Source organism: Neophocaena asiaeorientalis, unplaced genomic scaffold (assembly GCF_003031525.2).
Source record: "Neophocaena asiaeorientalis asiaeorientalis breed wild unplaced genomic scaffold, Neophocaena_asiaeorientalis_V1.1 scaffold114, whole genome shotgun sequence".
NCBI lineage: Eukaryota > Metazoa > Chordata > Mammalia > Artiodactyla > Phocoenidae > Neophocaena > Neophocaena asiaeorientalis.
In genome coordinates this window covers 2,174,581-2,193,117 of record NW_020173116.1, presented here as the reverse complement: position 1 = coordinate 2,193,117, position 18,537 = coordinate 2,174,581, and the positions used below count along the sequence as shown (strand labels likewise).

Sequence of the window (18,537 nt, the reverse complement as noted above, 5' to 3'; positions counted from 1 at the left end):
TATATAAATATAGTTTCCTAGACTCCTGCCTAGAAAGTGATTCTAGGTTTGAGAATCTGTATTTTGACAAGGGTCCCAGTTACTTTATAATTAGAAAGTTTGGTAAATACTGCTTGAATATACAAAGGTACTGAAAAATAATACTTACCCTGTTGTATGAAACACCAAATCTTGTCATTAGCTACCCCTCCCCCACATGCTTATTCACAAATGTCCTTGCTATTCTCAGTCTTAGCAATCTTTGCTATTGCTCGAGTCTTCCCCTTCTGCGTCATCCTGCCACTGAGGGTCACCGTCAGTCCTGCTTTTTACCTGTAGCTCCTTTGGAAGCCGTTACCCGTGTACTGGGGTGAGACCCCAGGCCAAAAACATAATGGAGTTTCCATTTTTCCACATGTTCCCAGTGCATGATTGCCAGTGAGTAACCAGTCAGTATAGATTCTTAACACCGGTGGTCACCTGTGTGACCAATGTCTAGAACATACCTTCTGAAGTTACTATTCAACATGTAAATGCTAAGTCACTACTGAATTTACAAAACCTTTTTCCCTGTGACAGGCTACGTACATTAAAAAAGAAATCTAAAAGCAAGCGCCCCATATAATTATCAACCAGTCTAAAGCAAGTTCGGATTTCCCCCCACTTCTTTCTTGAACTCGAAAACCCTCTGCAGGTGCATTCTGTCTGGCTACTGTACAGTGCTTTAAAACAACAAGAGAGGAGGATTTAAGTTCCTATGATGTGGTGAGTTCTTTTCCTCTCTCTCTCTCCCTCCTTTTTTTGTATACACTTCTTGCCCATTTTGTTCACTGCTACAGAAAAACGCATTTTAAAAACTGCCTATCTGATCCAGCATATAACCTGGCCTTCACTGAAGCTAGACTGCAGCATTACAGAGAGACTGGTCTTTCACCAGATTCGTTCAGCAGCTGCTGGGGAGCTAGGTAGGTTCTTCACCATGAGGAGGATCCACTTCGATGCATCATCTTCTTAGACCACTTGAAACTGCCCTTGAACTCAGATTCTGGGACACCACGCTTCTTCTCACAGCAAACACCTTAGGTGAAATAACTGCCCTGGCAATCGGCATTTCTTGACTAGGTTTCTGGATCACAAACCTGATAAACTCTTTTATTTCTTTGATCTAATTTTACACCCATGAGAAACATTTTCCTTTTGAGAATACATGTTCAAAAGCTGTGATTTCCTTACATCATCTTCTATTGTTACTTTCTGGTGATACCAAATGTCTGAGGCATCACTTCTCTGATGATCATGGTCTTATAACAGGCAGCAAAAGCTTCTTTGTAATTTCTCCCCCCACTCCTTTTTTTTTTTTTTTTTTTTTGCGGTACGCGGGCCTCTCACTGTTGTGGCCTCTCCCGTTGCAGAGCACAGGCTCCGGACGCACAGGCTCAGCAGCCATGGCTCACGGGCCCAGCCGCTCCGCGGCATATGGGATCTTCCCGGACCGGGGAACAAACCCACGTCTCCTGCATTGGCAGGCGGACTCTCAACCACTGCGCCACCAGGGAAGCCCCTCTACCCTTTTTTGATCCATGTTCATCCACATCATCATTATGATTAAGTTCATCCTATTTCAAAAGAACTACAGAATCACTCAAACCCTACCATCCTTCCCTTCCCAAATGAGAGCCTAGGTGCCATGATGGTAGAGAAAATGTCTCTCCTCTGTACAGGGGCAAACACTTCTCTTTATTGTCCACCAAACCAAGTGGACAAATATTCTGGCTTTAAAGGTTCTCTACTATCTGGCTTCATTTGGCTGCTTCAGTTTTCCCACCACTTCACACAACAATCAATGCCTTACCATCCTCTCCACCTTCTGTGTCCTTTCTAACACTGCATCTTGGTTCATGTCTCTTCCCTTGAGTAATACCATTCCTTCCATTCTGTCCACTTTTTGAAGTAACACCATTTTTCAAGGCCTACCTCAAGTCACAAAGCCCTGACTCCTTGCGTTTTTCTCCAATTGTGTCATAAGAGCTAGTTTGGTTTTTAGACATGCTATAAAGTCTGTGTGGGTAGAGGCCATGTTTTAAATTTATTATGCTGACAGCCATCGTGCTTTACTCCAAGAATCTGATGACTTCAGAAAGCACTACTTCACACTTGACATATTAGACGTAATGCTCCTGGTTAATAGTTGGAGAGACACACTGAGAAGTTAGGAATACATGAAGTCTTGAGAAAGACCAGCAAATGTTTCCCTAAGCTGTCCTTAATAACTGACCCAGAACAGCCTTTCTTCTGACGTCATCCGTCTGAGGGCAAAGTAAATGTTGTACCCCACCCTGACCCATTTCCTCCATCACAGCTAACACCTCAGTTAATTTCTGCTCAGGCACCCACACTTTCTCTCACACCCTAGCCCTTCTGCAGCCCCCATCCTCCTTTGTTTCCCTGTTTTTTGTCCAGTCATTACTTCAAAACTCCTTCCCCCTTTTCCATTCCTCATTCCTTTATTACAGCTGTGAGTCAAGTTATGAAGTTAATCGTGGTTGAAAAGATTAAAAGTAACAGCCTTGTATCTGAGGAGTTATAAGTTCTGAAGCAAAATTAAAATGCAGTGAAGAACCTGCCCACTGCCATAGCTCTCGTGTCTTCAGAAAAGCTCTGATTATTTCTTCATCCTTATGTGAATGTGCTGTTTCTCCCCAATAATAACACAAGAACATAATTTCAAGCCAAATAATTTTCCTGTGTTGTTTGATACTATACTAATTTTCTAGTATAAGGTTACCTAGGTTTTCCCAAGCTAGCTCTGAAATCAAAGTTCACTACATGATGTGTTCTGGCAACTTATGTGCTTACTGTGCTCTGAGCTCCAAACCAGGTGTCCAAAGGACATTTACAAAAATAGCCTCTTTTTAAAGTTGGGGTCTTCCTTTTTTACGATATTTATGTAGACTATGTAGTAAATTCAAATAAAAACATTTAAGTAAAGCCTTGTGAGTGTCGTTTAAGATAAGGGCAACTTCTGGAAGTGCGATAAGCATACCTTCTCTTGTGCTGCTCTTTACAACCGTGTCCTAACTTCTGTAAGTTAAAGGACTTATGCTGTGAAGTCCAGGTAAGCTGGTAAACTTAAAGTTCTGACTGGTTAAATTTGCCATACTGTATAATTTTGTTACTATGGATTAACTAATTCATTAAGTATTTACTGAGTAAATACTTAGGTACAATTCATGTCCGGGGCACAATTTGTGTCTCTCCTCTTGAGGAACTCAAATTCAGCTCTAGAAATACCACGGGCTTGTTCTGTAAGGCAGATTTTCTGATCAACTGCAATTCAATGGGGGTGTTTTTAACAAAGTTTCTTTTACTGAAAGGTGGTGACCCAAAGGAGCTATTATAATTTAAAGCCATGACATACGAAACCCCTCACATGCATTATATTTTACTCCTCATACTAAAAAAAGAGAGTTGACATTCTACTGAATTAACAACTGCTAAGGCTAACTGATAACTCCAGATTTTTGGATCTCTTGAGTAATTAAAAGTAGTTTATCTTATAAAATCTGCAGATATAATGAAAATAAGACCAGAGTGAAGTTTTGCTCTGAGGACATACAAAAAGCACTAGTGGAAAATCTATGCTACATGGTCAACAAACTCATTTTGGGCCTTCTCTAGAACCATCTAAATTGTAGCTACATGCACCTTAGCCACCTGTTTTGTCAATACAGATATAGGTTCTTTCAAGACCCGAGTGATCACAATGTTCAACTCGATTATAATCTAATTTTCTGCTCTTGCAATGGAACACTCAAATTAACTTATAATTAAGTATAAGCTACTTCGTATTGCATTTATTTTTCTCCTCAGTTCCATTCTCCCCATTTTAATGCTGACGTTGGAACTGTCACCTGCTTCCCAAGAGTAGCATTTAGAATGTTAGGGAGTTTTTGTTAAATATAAAAATTTCAGCTTTCCTTACATTTTTATATATGATTTAAGAGTACTAAATAAATAAAGTTTTGGTTTTAAACATGTTTCTTGGATATAGATTTAAATTACATGTGTATACTGATGTCCTGGGAGTTCATAACACTTGAAAAAACATAATTTAGCCACAATGAAAAATAACTCCAAAGGGGTCAGGGCGCTCGCATTTCTTCATCCTGTTCACAGTTCACTCTGAATATGAGCACTCGTATCCATGAGTACTGAGAAGAAAAACCCCAGTGTAAGCTTTACTGTTTCCACCTATCCTGGGGTAAGCTATCTATTTCCCCCGTAGACCTAGAGAAAGAAAAGGAAACGGGCACCTCTTGTTGCATAGTGTGTCCGTAAGCACCTGCGAGCTGCAGGGAGACAGGCACAGGGAGGCAGAGTCCAAAGCCACCAACAGTTTTAGTGAAAAGTCACAAATGACTCCACGTAAGTTAGTGGGTTTATGTTGTTTATGAGTTGAGTGTCTGGCAATGACAGAAGCTTTGTATGCTCTCTCCTCAAGAGCATTACAAGTTTGTCAAGTGAGGCTGAGTTTGGTCGGATTTCCTAGAAAAAATAACCTCAGCTATGAAGACCGAGACTGGCGTCTTCAAATAATTTTCTTAACCAGTTTTTCTTTTTTTAACCTGAGGGGTACGATGGGGAAGAAAGGGATACCAGGAGAAGAGACAAGGCTGAAAAGTGTTTAAAGGACTACTGAGCTACCTTATAATTTTCCAATAGTTGCCAGAGAGGTCCCATCTTTAATTTATACCCCGCTCCCTACAAATCTTTCTGCAAGCCCTGCAAGAAGAGGCCCCACTTCTATGCACTGACTTGAAATTAGCTGTCCAGCCACTGAACTAGACAAGCCAGTATTTCACAGGACAAAGAAGAAACCAAACCAGTGGCCAAAGAAAAGAAGAACTCAAAGTGAATGTCTCTACACCTGCTGCTCTTACCCAGCACTCCCCTTCACACTGGGTGTTCTTCCCATTCTGAAAACTGCCTACTCACCTTCCCCTACAGGAGTTTACTTCAACACAGAGGGAAGTACAGAGCAATGAAAACCCTACCCAGGATAACAATATACTCTGAAATACCAGGCACAACACCTTCTTGGAAAAGCTTTTATTACCTCATTTTCATAATATTCTAAATGATGCCCCTCCTGGTTTTCATATCACCTTAAGGAACTGATCTCTTATAGAAATATCTTTTAAAATATCATGACACACACATAAATTGAATTATCCTAGAACAATCTGGAATCCCCAACGTGTCTCCTATCATTTCCTTCTGTGCTATCAATTCAAGAATCTACTGGGAAACGAATGGCTGTATCACCCTTAAAATCAAAAGTATTACTATCTGATTTTAAACAAGTAAATATACTCAAAATAACTATTATTAAAAATGTGCAAAGATAGCCAAATACTAAAGATAGTAAAAAAAAAAAGTGATTTATAAAAAAGAAAGTGTTCTGAGTCAAAAGTAATGAAAAGCACAAATGGTAAAAGTACCAAATCCTGGTCTTCTATAATCTCTCTAGCTAAATGCAAATGAGTAGTAGCTATACGGTTGCCTGTAGCAACGGTAGTTTTATGTATTCCTCCACTATTATTAAATAAAATACCATTGTTAGTTCACAGAAAAGCAGACAGCATCCAACTGCATTCTTTGAAGAAGAATGCAAGTAGTAACAGTCAATCAAAGCCTATTTTTTAAAAAAAAATGTGTATTTGGCTTTTAAATGCTTACTTTTCTTGATTACCTGATTATAAGAGTAAATAGGTAATTATAATATTTAAGAAAATGTACAAGATTAGATTAGAAGATTTGTAAAAATTGTGGTTCACTCCACTATTATTGTTCCTAATAAGGAAATACCTGTGTTGGGAAGTTAGCTCTATATATCTACATATTAAAATGGTCTTTCAATGAAATACAGATACTATTTTGATGGTCAAAATTTAAAAGCCCTATACACAATTTAAAGATATGCAACCTTTCATAGCCCTCATGTATCAACCATACCTGTCACATTATTTTGGTTTGCAGTATATTTGATCTTATATTTTCCTGCTTGTTGAATTTAGGTATCAAATGCATCTGTTTATACACAAAATGCCACAATGATGATAATTTCTATTCTGTGTTCTATGGCTCCTTTTAATTGACAAACAACCGTCTAAATATTAAAAAAATTATCAGCTAAAACAGATTATTCTGACTCATTTAAAAACAAATTTAAAAGTCCTTTTATGTCATCCTGTTTCTCCATAAGAATAAAATTGTATAGTCAGATTGTGAAAAATTTCTAAAATAATTCTTTCTTCTTGGTTTTTACTTCTTATCAAATCAGTATAAATAGAACACAATACAACCATGCTATTTCAAAATTAAACTCAATTTGTTACAAACATATCTAGGTCTTCATTAAAAAGGGAGGGATGTGACCATAGTGTTCTGAGGTTCCCCAAGGTGCAAGACGATTCACTTTGCTGTATAGCAGAAAGTAACACAACACTGTAAAGCAACTATACTCCAATAAAAATTAATTAAAAAAAGAAAAAAGGTAAAAAAAAAAAAAAACAAACACCAAAAAAGAAACGAGAAAGAGTCAGATAGTGTAGACATCGACAATATAATAAGATGATATTATGAATAACCTTGTGCCAAGTTCAGAAACTTATACGGATGTATCCCTGGGAAAATAAAATGAACAAACTAACACAATTAAAAAAAAAAAAAACAAAAAAAAAACGGAGGGACTGTATCACTTACATGTATGAAAACCTAAAAGCTGGAGATTGCCCTAACCTCCCCTTTTTGGAGAGGAAAGAAACCAAAGAGTAAAACCAAATGAAAACTAGAAAGCAAAAAGCTTCCAGCAGGGAATTAGAGAGCTGATGCAATTATGAACGGAGTAGTATACTGTAACACGGATTTCTAGAAGTGAGAAGAAAATGTTGGTGAACAAAAGTACTTTTACTTTTTAAAGCATAATGTTCTTAATATAAATTGCAAGAGATTTATTAAACAAGGAACTGAAAGATTAATTACATGGCATTAATTAGAGGTAAAGCTACATTTCATTTAAAAACAACAACAAAAATCCCCAAAGGCTTTCTAATTAGCTGCAGTGCAAGTCACCTCAAATGTAAGATTTAAGAAAAATTTCAGGAGTCATGCTTAATGTTTTTATGTTCAAAGCTTTCCCACCGTATTTCTTCCACATTCCTACCACTTCCTCAACAAATCCTTCATGTTTGTAATCCCATTTGACCTCTAGCGCTCACTTCTACTACCAGCTTGATGGATTTTGATAATTACATACTGTGCTACTTCCCCTCTTAATTCTTCCCGCAACCAAAAACTAGTCCCAATCAACCAGATTTCATAACTATGAGGGTTTTTAAGAACTTGTGCTTAACTTCAAAATCACACTGCTTATCAGATTTGGTGTTTATAAAAAGATCCCTGAGACTACACCCAATCTGCTTGTAAAATTTTTAATCATCTTCACTATGCATTCTAAGTCAGATGTTTTTAATAATATCTAGTTTGAAGGATCCTCCATATCCTCAAAATCAAAAGCCTCTTGAGCAATCTTAAATTAATCTTAAGAAAGGAGGCAAATCTTAGGTTGGGGCCTTAGAGTCCCAAGTTGAAAAAGGAGACAAAAATATAGACAAAGGGGCTTCCCTGGTGGCGCAGTGGTTGAGAGTCCGCCTGCCGATGCAGGGGACACGGGTTCGTGCCCCGGTCCGGGAGGATCCCCTATGCCGCAGATAGGCTGGGCCCATGAGCCATGGCCGCTGAGTCTGCACGTCCAGACCCTGTGCTCCGCAACGGGAGAGGCCACAACAGTGAGAGGCCCGCGTACCGCAAAACAAACAAACAAACAAACAAAATATATATATACACACAAAGACTACAAAGTTATTTAAAAAATTAACCTTCCGTACACTTTCTTACTAGCTATGTCAGGTATCGGTAAGTGCTTACTAGTGGTGACAGTAATATCTGCAGGGATATATCCTCTCACTCCTAAATGTTCCAAAGGGATGCTGGTTAGAGGAGTGAGATCCTTAAGTCCTAGAGGAAGGTACAAGCTGGTGGTACAGAGGAGAGATATGCAGGAAATGCAGGGGCAAAGAAGGATAGAAAATTGAGCATTTAGGAAGAAAAATATAAACAGGAATAGAAACAGAGATACAGTTATTATGTGAATCTAATTCCCTACCTTCCAAAATAACATGAGTCACTCCTGAACTCCAGAATTCAAAAATGCTTTAATTACCATGACTTGGCAAAACACAGGGGGGAGGGTGTTGAGAGGGCACACATAATAATATCACATGGACATTTACGTATAACTGTAACACAACAGAGCTGATAATGTGTTTCACATATATACCTAGAGGCATTCAAAATACTTAACACCTGGCAAGGCACAGGCGGCAATCATTGAGCACGGACACTGGCCAGTATTCCACACGTGGTACACCTGCTGATGTCAGCCCCGGATCTAGGACACGACCTACATGATTCAAAGAATCAAGCACCTTTGTATCAAAGATTCTTGCCTGCTTGCTATTTTTCACTTCGAAATGTCTGGGTGTGCTAATGAGTGGGAAGCGAGGTAGATGCGGTGCTCATACAGACTAAGAGCCCATGAGGAGAGAGAAAGCCTTAAAATATTACACAAATACTAATACGAAAAAATGGTATGGCCGCTGCCTTGAGCTATGTTCCAAAAGTTGGGGAACTAAACGAAGGCATATAACTGAACACAACTTATGAGAGACAGACCATAAAACTATTTGTAGATGGTATTTAATTTTCAAACTGTGTATCAGGTACAAAGGAGTATAAATAAATTGTATTTACTTTCTGGAAAAAAATAAAGGCAAGGCTGCTGGTAGTTGACTCTCATTTTAAAAAATGAATAATTAGCTTTTCATTCATGGAGAGGACTTGAATTTCCACTGGATTCCCCAATTTTAGATGTGGAAAACCGACACATTGTCCTGTCCCAAAGGGGTGATGGAACTACTACACTAGGGCCTACTGGCTAATATAATAATGATTTTAAGAATGCCAGGTTTACAATAGGGAAACCCCTCCTTATTATAGCTAGGTAAATAAATTCTCAAACTTAACAGAATTTAAATCAAAGAGAAATTATTCCAATTTTCCCACAACAACCAGGACAGAGATGCAATCAAATCAGCATTCATTCTTCACACTGTTATCTGGGACTGTTCCAAAAGGAAGCAAAATCACCTTTGTAGAATAAAAAGAACAAATTAAGGACACAAGTAAAATGTGACAATAGTGTTCTGAGGTTCCCCAAGGTGCAGGATGAGAGCATTTTTGAGTTGTTAGACGGTAAAATTTGATTTGAGAACTACATAATGTAAATTTACCAACTGTCTGAACTATGAATCTTATAACAACTTTAACATCAACTAGCAGTGTAAGTGGAGGTAACAGTGAACCTGTACTCTCACAGCTGTTAACAGCAGGGCTGTAGTGGAGACAGAATAAGACAGTGGTTAAGTAGGGACTCTACAACCCAGAGGGACTCTGGCTGAGTTTAAACACCTGACTCTGCCCCTTATTAGCTGTGAGTCCTTGGATACACTATTACTTTACTTCTCCTGAGTTTCAGTTAATTTGCTTTGAGTACATTCAGGGGCTTATGAGTTGAAGCAATGTGCAAATGCTTGGGCCCAAACTCTCTGAGTTCCACACCCACAGTTCCAGCTCTCATGGCTCACTTTATCTACTGTTACCAATGGTGAACGGGGGGAAGGGGACTCTTTGGGGTGCACTCATCATTTCTTGAAGTTGGATATATGCTGACTCAGGTGTCAAGTAAAATATCCAAAAAGCTTTCAAGCCAAGATTTTCTTTGTGTATTATTCTGGGTCCCTGGCCACTGGCAAAGATCAGAGTAGGAGGAACTTCTAGGGACCTCAAAGCTCTGACCTATGAAGCAAGAAATATGATCTGATGAAAACCAAGGAAGGTCAGTGATATATCACAATGAGATGTGACAATGGATTTCTACTTAGTATATGACCAAAGATTTTAAAATTTCCTTGTGAAGGTTTCCTTAGAAAAGAGAAATCAATCAGGCAGCTAGAATACTATGGAAAGAGATGTGTTGCAGGTCGGGGTGCTTTAAACCTTTTCACCACGTGTTTACTGAAGGCTCCTGAATTTGGTTAAGATTCCACGTTGTGCTTTTAGCAACACGGCAAGAAAGGCTAGTGTGGACAAACAGGGGGCATCACCTCGTACACGTGCAGCCTCCCTCCTAGGATGTGTAAAATTCGCTGTTAGAAGATAATTTAACAGTTATCACACAAACAGTATCAGTACACTTAACAGGAGGTAGATGATAGTGACATGGCTTTATTTATGTTAGAAATAATATACTTTACCATATCATTTAGACACAAGGCTGCTTCACTTACCACTTCTGTTGATGTTTCTGCATGTTCAGAAGTAACATGTTCTTGAAGAGATGTCTCCGTATAGCCCATTTTTCCACAATAGGGACAAGTAAAAGACTGTGGCTGCTCTACAGAGAAAGCTTCCCCACCATAGTACAAATCTGAAAAACAGAGTGGAACTGCATTGAGAAATAATTATTATTCGTTTTTTAAAAATATATAAAAATGTAACCATGTGGGTACAATAATGTAAAAAAAACCAGGGTGCCTGAAATCTCCACCAACAGCCTTACTTTGTCAAGGAGTGCTTAGGTACCTCTCTGTTTACCTCTGTAACATCCTTATTCTCCCAAGGACTCCATGTCACTCTTCCCAAATTCCTTCTCTACTTGCTACTACAGCCTTAAGAGAAAAGCAAGCAAACAGCTTTATATCCCTTCATTTAATTTTGAAACATCTCTAACTTCACATTTGGTTCTAATTTTATTGTAATTTATTTTTTTTCTTTATCTCTGTATATACTGTGCCAACACCAATGTCAATACAAAGAATCAGCAGGATATATCATATACAAGAACACAAGTGCTCAGAGGGAAAGAACAGATGACAATGATCAATATGCCAACTCCTAGATGCAGCTATTTATCTACAGAACATACCAATCATATAGCAGGAAGGACCCTAAACATTCAGTTATTATAAATGCTAACTTGAATGGGGAACTACCACAACGTACTCTGCCCAACTTGGTTACTGAAGAACTGACCAATTAGTGAGAGTCTGTGGGAATAATTTGTTTGCCTGATTAACACATGCCAAGGAATAAGTCTATTTTTCTCCATGAGTAGCACAAAAGGAAATGCAATTGAAAGTACACTTAGTATGTTATGTCACTTCATTACAAAGATCTCATTATTTAACATGAAACAAATACCTACTTTAAGAGGATATGATCGCTTTTGTGAGAAGAGAAAATGAAAGAAAGTGTTTACTACACGGTAGATTCGTGCACATTCATTTTTAGGGAAATTAAGACTATCTTAAAAATATTTACCCATTACATATATACTGACCATTTATTATATGCATAAGTCTTGCCAAGTGAATTTGGGGTAGGTGGAAAGAAACATAAAAAAAAGAAGAAGAGAACTTTCTTACCTGATAAAGGGCATCTACAAAAAACCCAGAGCTAACATCATACTTACTGGTGGAAGACTGGATGCCTCCCCCACAAGACCAGGAACAAGACAAGAATGTCCACTCTTGCCATTTCTATTCAATATTTTACTGGAGGATCTAACCAGAGTAATTAGGCAAGAAAATAAAACGAAGGCATCGAGATGGAAAGGAAGAAGTAAAACTATCTCTATTAGCAGATGACATGACCCTGTATATCAGCAAACCCCAACCTTTTTGGCACCAGGGACCAGTTTCCATGGATGCGGGGGGGGCGGGGGGATGGCTTCGGGATGATTCAGGCTCGTTACATTGATCGTGCGCTTTATTTCTACTATTATTACATTGTAATATATAATGAAGTAATTATACAACTCATCATAATGCAGAATCAGTGGGAGCCCTGAGCTTGTTTCACTTGCCACTCACTGACAGGGTTTTTTTTTTTTGCAGTACGCGGGCCTCTCACTGTTGTGGCCTCTCCCGTTGCGGAGCACAGGCTCCAGCCGCGCAGGCTCAGCGGCCATGGCTCACGGGCCCAGCCGCTCCGCGGCATGCGGGATCTTCCCGGACCGGGGCACGAACCCGTGTCGCCTGCATCGGCTGGCAGACTCTCAACCACCGCACCACCAGGGAAGCCCACTGATAGGGTTTTGATATGAGTCTGCAAGCAACTGATTTATTATGATCTCTGTGCAGTGAAACCTCTCTGCTAATGATAATCTGTATTTGCAGCCGCTCCCCAGCGCTGGCATCACCGCCTCAGCTCCACCTCAGATCATCATGTGTTAGATTCTCATAAGGAGCGTGCAACCTAGATACCTTGCATGTGCAGTTCACAGTAGGGTTCCCGCTCCTATGAGAACCTAATGCTGCCGCTGATCTGACAGGCAGTAATGTGAGCGATGGGGAGTGCCTGTACATACAGGTGAAGCTTCGCTTGCTCACCCGCCGCTCATCTCCTGCTGTGAGGCCTGGTTCCAGTAGCTGTGGGGACCCCTGCTGTATATAGAAAATCCTAACGAATCCACTAAAAAACTATCAGAACTCATAAACAAGTTCAGCAGCATTACAGGATACAAAATCTATATATAAAAACCTATTCTTTTTCTGTAATTTGCAATGGACAATCCAAAATAAAAATTAAAAAAAATTCCATTTACAAAAGCAAAAATAATAAAACATTTAGGAATACACTTAATGAAAGAAGTGTGCAACTTATCCTCTGATAGCTACAAAATTTTGCTGAAAGAAATGAAAGATGACTTAAATAAACAGAAAGATAGCCTAAATAAACAGAAAGATACCCCGCATTCATGCGTTGGCAGACTTAATAACATTGCTCTCCAAACTGATCTACAGATACAAAACAATTCCTATCAAAATCCCAGTTGGCTCCTTTGCAGAAATTTGACAAGTTGATTCTAAAATTCACATGAAATTCAAGGGATCTAGAATACCCAAAACAACTTTCAAAAAGAACAAAGCTTGAAGACGCATACTTTTTGATTTCAAAGCTTACTACATAATTGAGACACTGTGGTACTGGTATATAGGCATATAAATCAACGGAACAGATTGAGAGTCCAGAAATTAAAACTGACATTTATGGTCAATTGATTTTTCTTTTTTAACAGCTTTACTATCTTTGACATATAAAAATTATATATATTTATGGTATAAATATGTTTTCACATATGTATACACTGTGAAAAGATCACCACAATCAAGCTAATTAACATCTCTATTACCTCTACATAGTTACCATTTTGTGTGTGTGTGTGTGTGTGTGTGTGTGTGTGTGTGTGTGTGTGTGTTGAGAAGATTTAATTTAAAGATCTATCCTCTTTGAAAATTTCCAGTATACAATATCGTTAACTATGGTCACCATGCTATACATTAGATCTCTGGAACGTATTCATCTTGCATAACAAAACTTTGTACTCTTTGACCAACACACCCCAATTTCCCCTTTCCCTCTGGTCAACCGATTTGCAACAGTAATGCCAAGACAATTCATTGGGTAGAAAATAGTCTTTTCAACAAATGACGCTGGAACAACCGGATATTCACATGCCAAAGAATGAAGTTGGAACTCTACCTCATTCCACACACAAAAATTAACTCAAAATGGATCAAAGATCTAAATGTAAATACTAAAATTATAAAACCCTTTGACGAAAACATAATTTTAAGTCTTTACGATCTTGGATTAGGCAATGGTTTCCTAGATATGACACTAAAAGCACAACAAAGAAAAGAAACAGATAAACTAGACACCATCAAAATTAAAACTTATGTGCTTCAAAGCGTACCATCAAGAAAGTGAAAAGACAACCCACAGAATAGGAGAAAATTTCTGCAAGTCATTTATCTGTAAGGAACTTGTATATAGAATACACAAAGAACTATTAAAAGTCAATAATAAAGGACACATTACCCAATTAAAAAATGGGCAAAGGATCTGAACAGACATTTCTCCAAAGCAGATCCACAAATGGCTAATCAGCACTAGAAAAGATGGTCAACATCACTGGCTATCAGAGAAATGCAAATCAAAACCACGTGAGATACCACCACTTCACCTTCACACCCACTAGGATGGCTATAATCAGATAATAACAAGTGTTGACTAGTAAGAAATTACAGCATGAAACATTTAAAGCTTTTCTTATGAATTGACAGTGCCTTCTAATCAACTGTAGAAATAATCTGCTTCCTGATAACCAGACTTGTGTATCGTTAGCAAGAACGGTCAGTTTAAACTTTATTCCTTCTTTACTGAGGCACTCTTCCGTTTCATACCTTGCCGGTTGTATTTATTTCTGAATGGCTTTCATAAATAAACTATAAGAGGAAAAATTACTTAGAATATAAAAGTAAGACTCATGTTATTTTTAATGAATTTGGAGCCTCATGTATGCTACTGGGGACAGTTTTAGAACATTTTGCCTTTACTTCTTCATACACATACACACAAAGTTCTAAATGATAATTCATTAAAATTTTAATTAAATACGTACCAAAATCTACCCTTGTTAATATGCACTGCATTGGGTGGTCAGTTGTATGCCTTGTTGTTGTTGCACCACTTTCATAACAAGATGCACAAAGATCGTAATCGTAGCAAATTAAACACTTATATCTGCGACCTCGAAAATTTCCTTTTAAACATGCATCACAGCTGACACCTATAAAAAAAAGAAATATCATTAATTAGCAGCCGTAAAAGGCCACTCTCCATTTCAATTTTATAAATAAAAAAATATGCATTTAATCCCAGATTTCCTTTCCAAAATGACTAAAAACAACACAGTAAAATGATATAGGAATTTCCAACTACATGGTGGATTTGTTCCCCTGATTTACATTCCTAATGGAAGTAACTTAAAATGTTTCCAAAAATGCAGAAAAACGTTTTAAATGCCTTGATGAACTAGCAAGAGGGTAAAACCCAAGTGAAAGAGGAATGGTTAAATGGAATCACTCAAGTAGTGGGCATCTATTTGGAAAAATCTGAGCTTAAATTTTCACAGCATCGCAGGACAGACACAGGAAGCAAAGACCAAGGTCTGCCACGGCGGGGTGTCTGAACAGGCAATTCCTCATAAAGCTGAGACCCTAATATACCCTCAGTACATGGGTGAGCTAGAAACCCTCCCTAGGGGATTACAAAACTTGCCCGTGAAATCCCCCTCTCCCCAGGCACAAAACAACAACAACAACAAAACCCTGAAAAGTTATAACTACAAACCAGTCCAGACTTCTTATAAGTGGAGAGCCCAAATTCGGACTCCCAAATGGTTCTCAGGTCAAGAATTTAATTTAAAGTGGTCCTAAATTAGTACTGCCACCAGGCATCTGGCAGAAATAAAATTTGAAGGAATGACAGTTCATACAAAATACCAACAAAAAACAAAACACCATCAGAAAGTAGCAGAAACAGCAGAATCAGAATGGCAAACAGTTTATAACAGAATCGAATATCAAATAACACTTAACAGTTTAAAAGACATAAAGAAGAGCTTGAAGAGGCAACCAACAGATTTGAAAATGAACTATCTAGGTATACAAAAGATTAATTAAAATTTAAAACTCAAAGGGCAGGTTTAATAGTAGGAAAGCCTTTTATTCACATGTGATAATGCTTGCTTATACAGAAAACTCCAGCTAAATTACTGAAATTAATATTTTAAGCAAGTTAGCTAAATACAAAAACCAATTTAATAAAACACTGATTTCTTCACTCAAAAAAGACAAATACTGGTATATTTTTAAAACGCCACTTATGATTCCACTTATATGAGGTACTCAGATTAGTCAAATTCACAGAAAAAACAAAAACAAAAACAACCCCCCCCCCCCAAAAACCCCCCCAACAAACCAAAGTAGAACAGTGGTTAGCTACCAGAGGCTGGGTGGAAGGGAGAATGGCGAGTATTGTTTAATGGGCTTCAGTTTGGGATGATAAAAAAATTCTGGAGATGGACAGTGGTGATAGTTGCACAACAATGTGAATGTACTAATGCCACTGAATTGTACATGCAAGAAGGGTTAAAACGATATGCTGTGCACATTTTACCACAATAAAAACATTACGTCATCTGTAGTAGCATTTCTGAAAAGTGCCTATGAATAAAGCTCACGAAAGGGGACTTCCCTGGTGGTCCAGTGGTTAAGAATCCACCTACAAATGCAGGGGACGCAGGTGCAATCCCTGGTCAGGGAACTATGATCTCACACGCCATGGGGAAACTAAGCCCGCGTGCTGCAACTGGAGAGAAGCCCGCACGCTGCAACGAAGATCCCGCATGCCACAACTAAGACCCAATGAAACCAAAAATAATAAAAATAAAATAAATAAATTTAAAAAAGCCAACCAAAGATATGCAGCCCTTTATGAAGTAAATTAGTAAAAATGTGTTCAAAGACAAAGAGCTTTAAAAAATAAAAATACCAGGTTCACTGACTAGAAGGTTCAACATAATAAAATATCATTCTCCCCAAACTGATCTGTGGATTCAATACAATTCTAATTAAAAAATCACAAAAGAATTTTTTGTGGAACATGATAAGCTGACTCAAATTTTTACACAATTTGCAAAGGGTCAAGAATAGCCAAGATATTCCTGAAGAATAACAAGATGGAGGGATTTGCTTAACATATCAAGAGCTACTATAAAGCTACAGTGATTAAGATAGAATGGCATTGGCATAGAGACAGACAAACTGACCAAAGGAACAGTACAGAAAGCCCCCAAACAGATGCACACATGTTGAAATCTGTTTCATGACAGTAAGGTCACTAGAGATCAGTGGGGAAAGGAGGGAGTAGACAATAAATGGTACTAGGACAGGTGATCACCTATATATGGGGAAAATAAAATTGGATCTCTTCCACAGATCCTACACACAAGAACCAATTCCAAATGGTTTAAAGACAAACGTGAAAGGAAAGTGAAAAAGTCTCTGAAGACAATGTAGGGAATATTTTTATGAGCTCAGAGTAGGAAACAATTTCTTACACACACACACACACACACACACACACACACACACACGGCCCAAACCATAAAAAGATACATTCAACCACGTTAAAATTAAGACTTTTCCTTCACTTTTAATACCCTAGAGTGACAGAAGAGACAAGGCCCAGAAACTGGTGATAAATATAACACACGTGACAGACAAAAGTAAGGAATACAGAATACATTAAGGAACTCTCACATATCAGTAAGAAAATGACCAACATCCAACAGAAAAATGGGCAAAGACCTCAATGGGCACTACAAAGAACAACAAACACAAGTGACCAATAAATATATGAAAAGACTCTCATCTCATTAGTCATCAAAAAAGTGCAAAAAAACCCATCATGAGCTATCATTTTACATCTACCAATCTGGCAAAAACGGGGAAGTCTGTTGATATCAAGTGCTAGAGAAGACAAGGGGCAACAGAAACTCTTCGACGCTGCTAGTGGGAACACATATCTGCACAACTACTTTGCAAATTTTGTTCATATTCTAGTCAAGTTAAACATGTACAATTACTGTGACTGCAATTTCACTCTTAAATCTATTCCCTGGGGAAACTTTTGCCCAGGAGCACCAGAAGAATGTAAAAAAAGAACGTTCACAGCAGGTTCTGCAACCGGAAAGAAAAAAAAAAGGCTGTTAACAACCCAAAGGGCCATCAACCGTCCATTACAGAATGAATTAAAAAAGAATGAATGATAGCCTAAAATAGTGGGTGAAGACAGGCATATAACCAAACTAAGTTATAAAGCAAGTTAGAAGATAGGTGCCATGGAGAAAAATAAAGCAAAAAAGGATAAATAGTGTGGACAAAGAAAGCTTCACTGAAAAGACGGTGGGCAAAAAGATGGAATACTTCAAAATCTGCCTATTCAAAATAGCGTCCAAGCATGACAATGCTTTTAGCACAGCACTGAAGATACTGAAAAGGGTAAGTAGCTATTCAGATTCACAAATGAAAGTTTAATGTAATAGGGTACAATAACTGTCAAACAAAATGTAGTGTGAACTGAGCTAAAGAGGTGCCTGAAAGGCAAGCTCAGTTTTGAACACGAACTTTTTGGCATGTCCCATCCACCATTACTCTGCAGGCCCCACTTTTCTTTCTGTGGTGTGGATGCCCACCGACAAGTATAAATGAACAAAGCTTAAGGCGACTGGGGATGGCGATATTGCCAAACACTGCATCAGTTTCAGTGGGGACATGCTGATGATGCCTGTTCCTTGCCTGTTCTACTTCACTGATAAAATTCGAAGCTATCTAAATCTAAATGCTCTCCTAAGGGGTGAGGATGTCGAGTGGTGTCAGGCTTCACCTACAATCCAGCTGGAGTTCAGTAACTGTTAGCCCTTTAAGAAACTGAGGTTCTTTAAAAAAAATTTTTTTTTTTTTTTTT

At 38.2% G+C, this 18,537-nt stretch overlaps 1 protein-coding gene across 3 annotated transcripts in view; it reads right to left on the bottom strand.

Annotated features, from left to right (window-relative positions):
• KCMF1 (potassium channel modulatory factor 1) overlaps positions 1-18,537 on the bottom strand; it is an 80,951-nt gene that overhangs the window by 15,908 nt on the left and 46,506 nt on the right. For all 3 annotated transcript variants that reach the window (XM_024744011.1, XM_024744009.1, XM_024744010.1), the window contains 2 exons: positions 14,627-14,794; positions 10,449-10,588 (listed from right to left, as the gene is read on the bottom strand). In XM_024744011.1, the coding sequence (XP_024599779.1) occupies positions 10,449-10,588; positions 14,627-14,657 (171 nt within the window). In that variant the 5' untranslated portion in view covers positions 14,658-14,794. The remainder of the gene's footprint in view (positions 1-10,448; positions 10,589-14,626; positions 14,795-18,537) is intronic.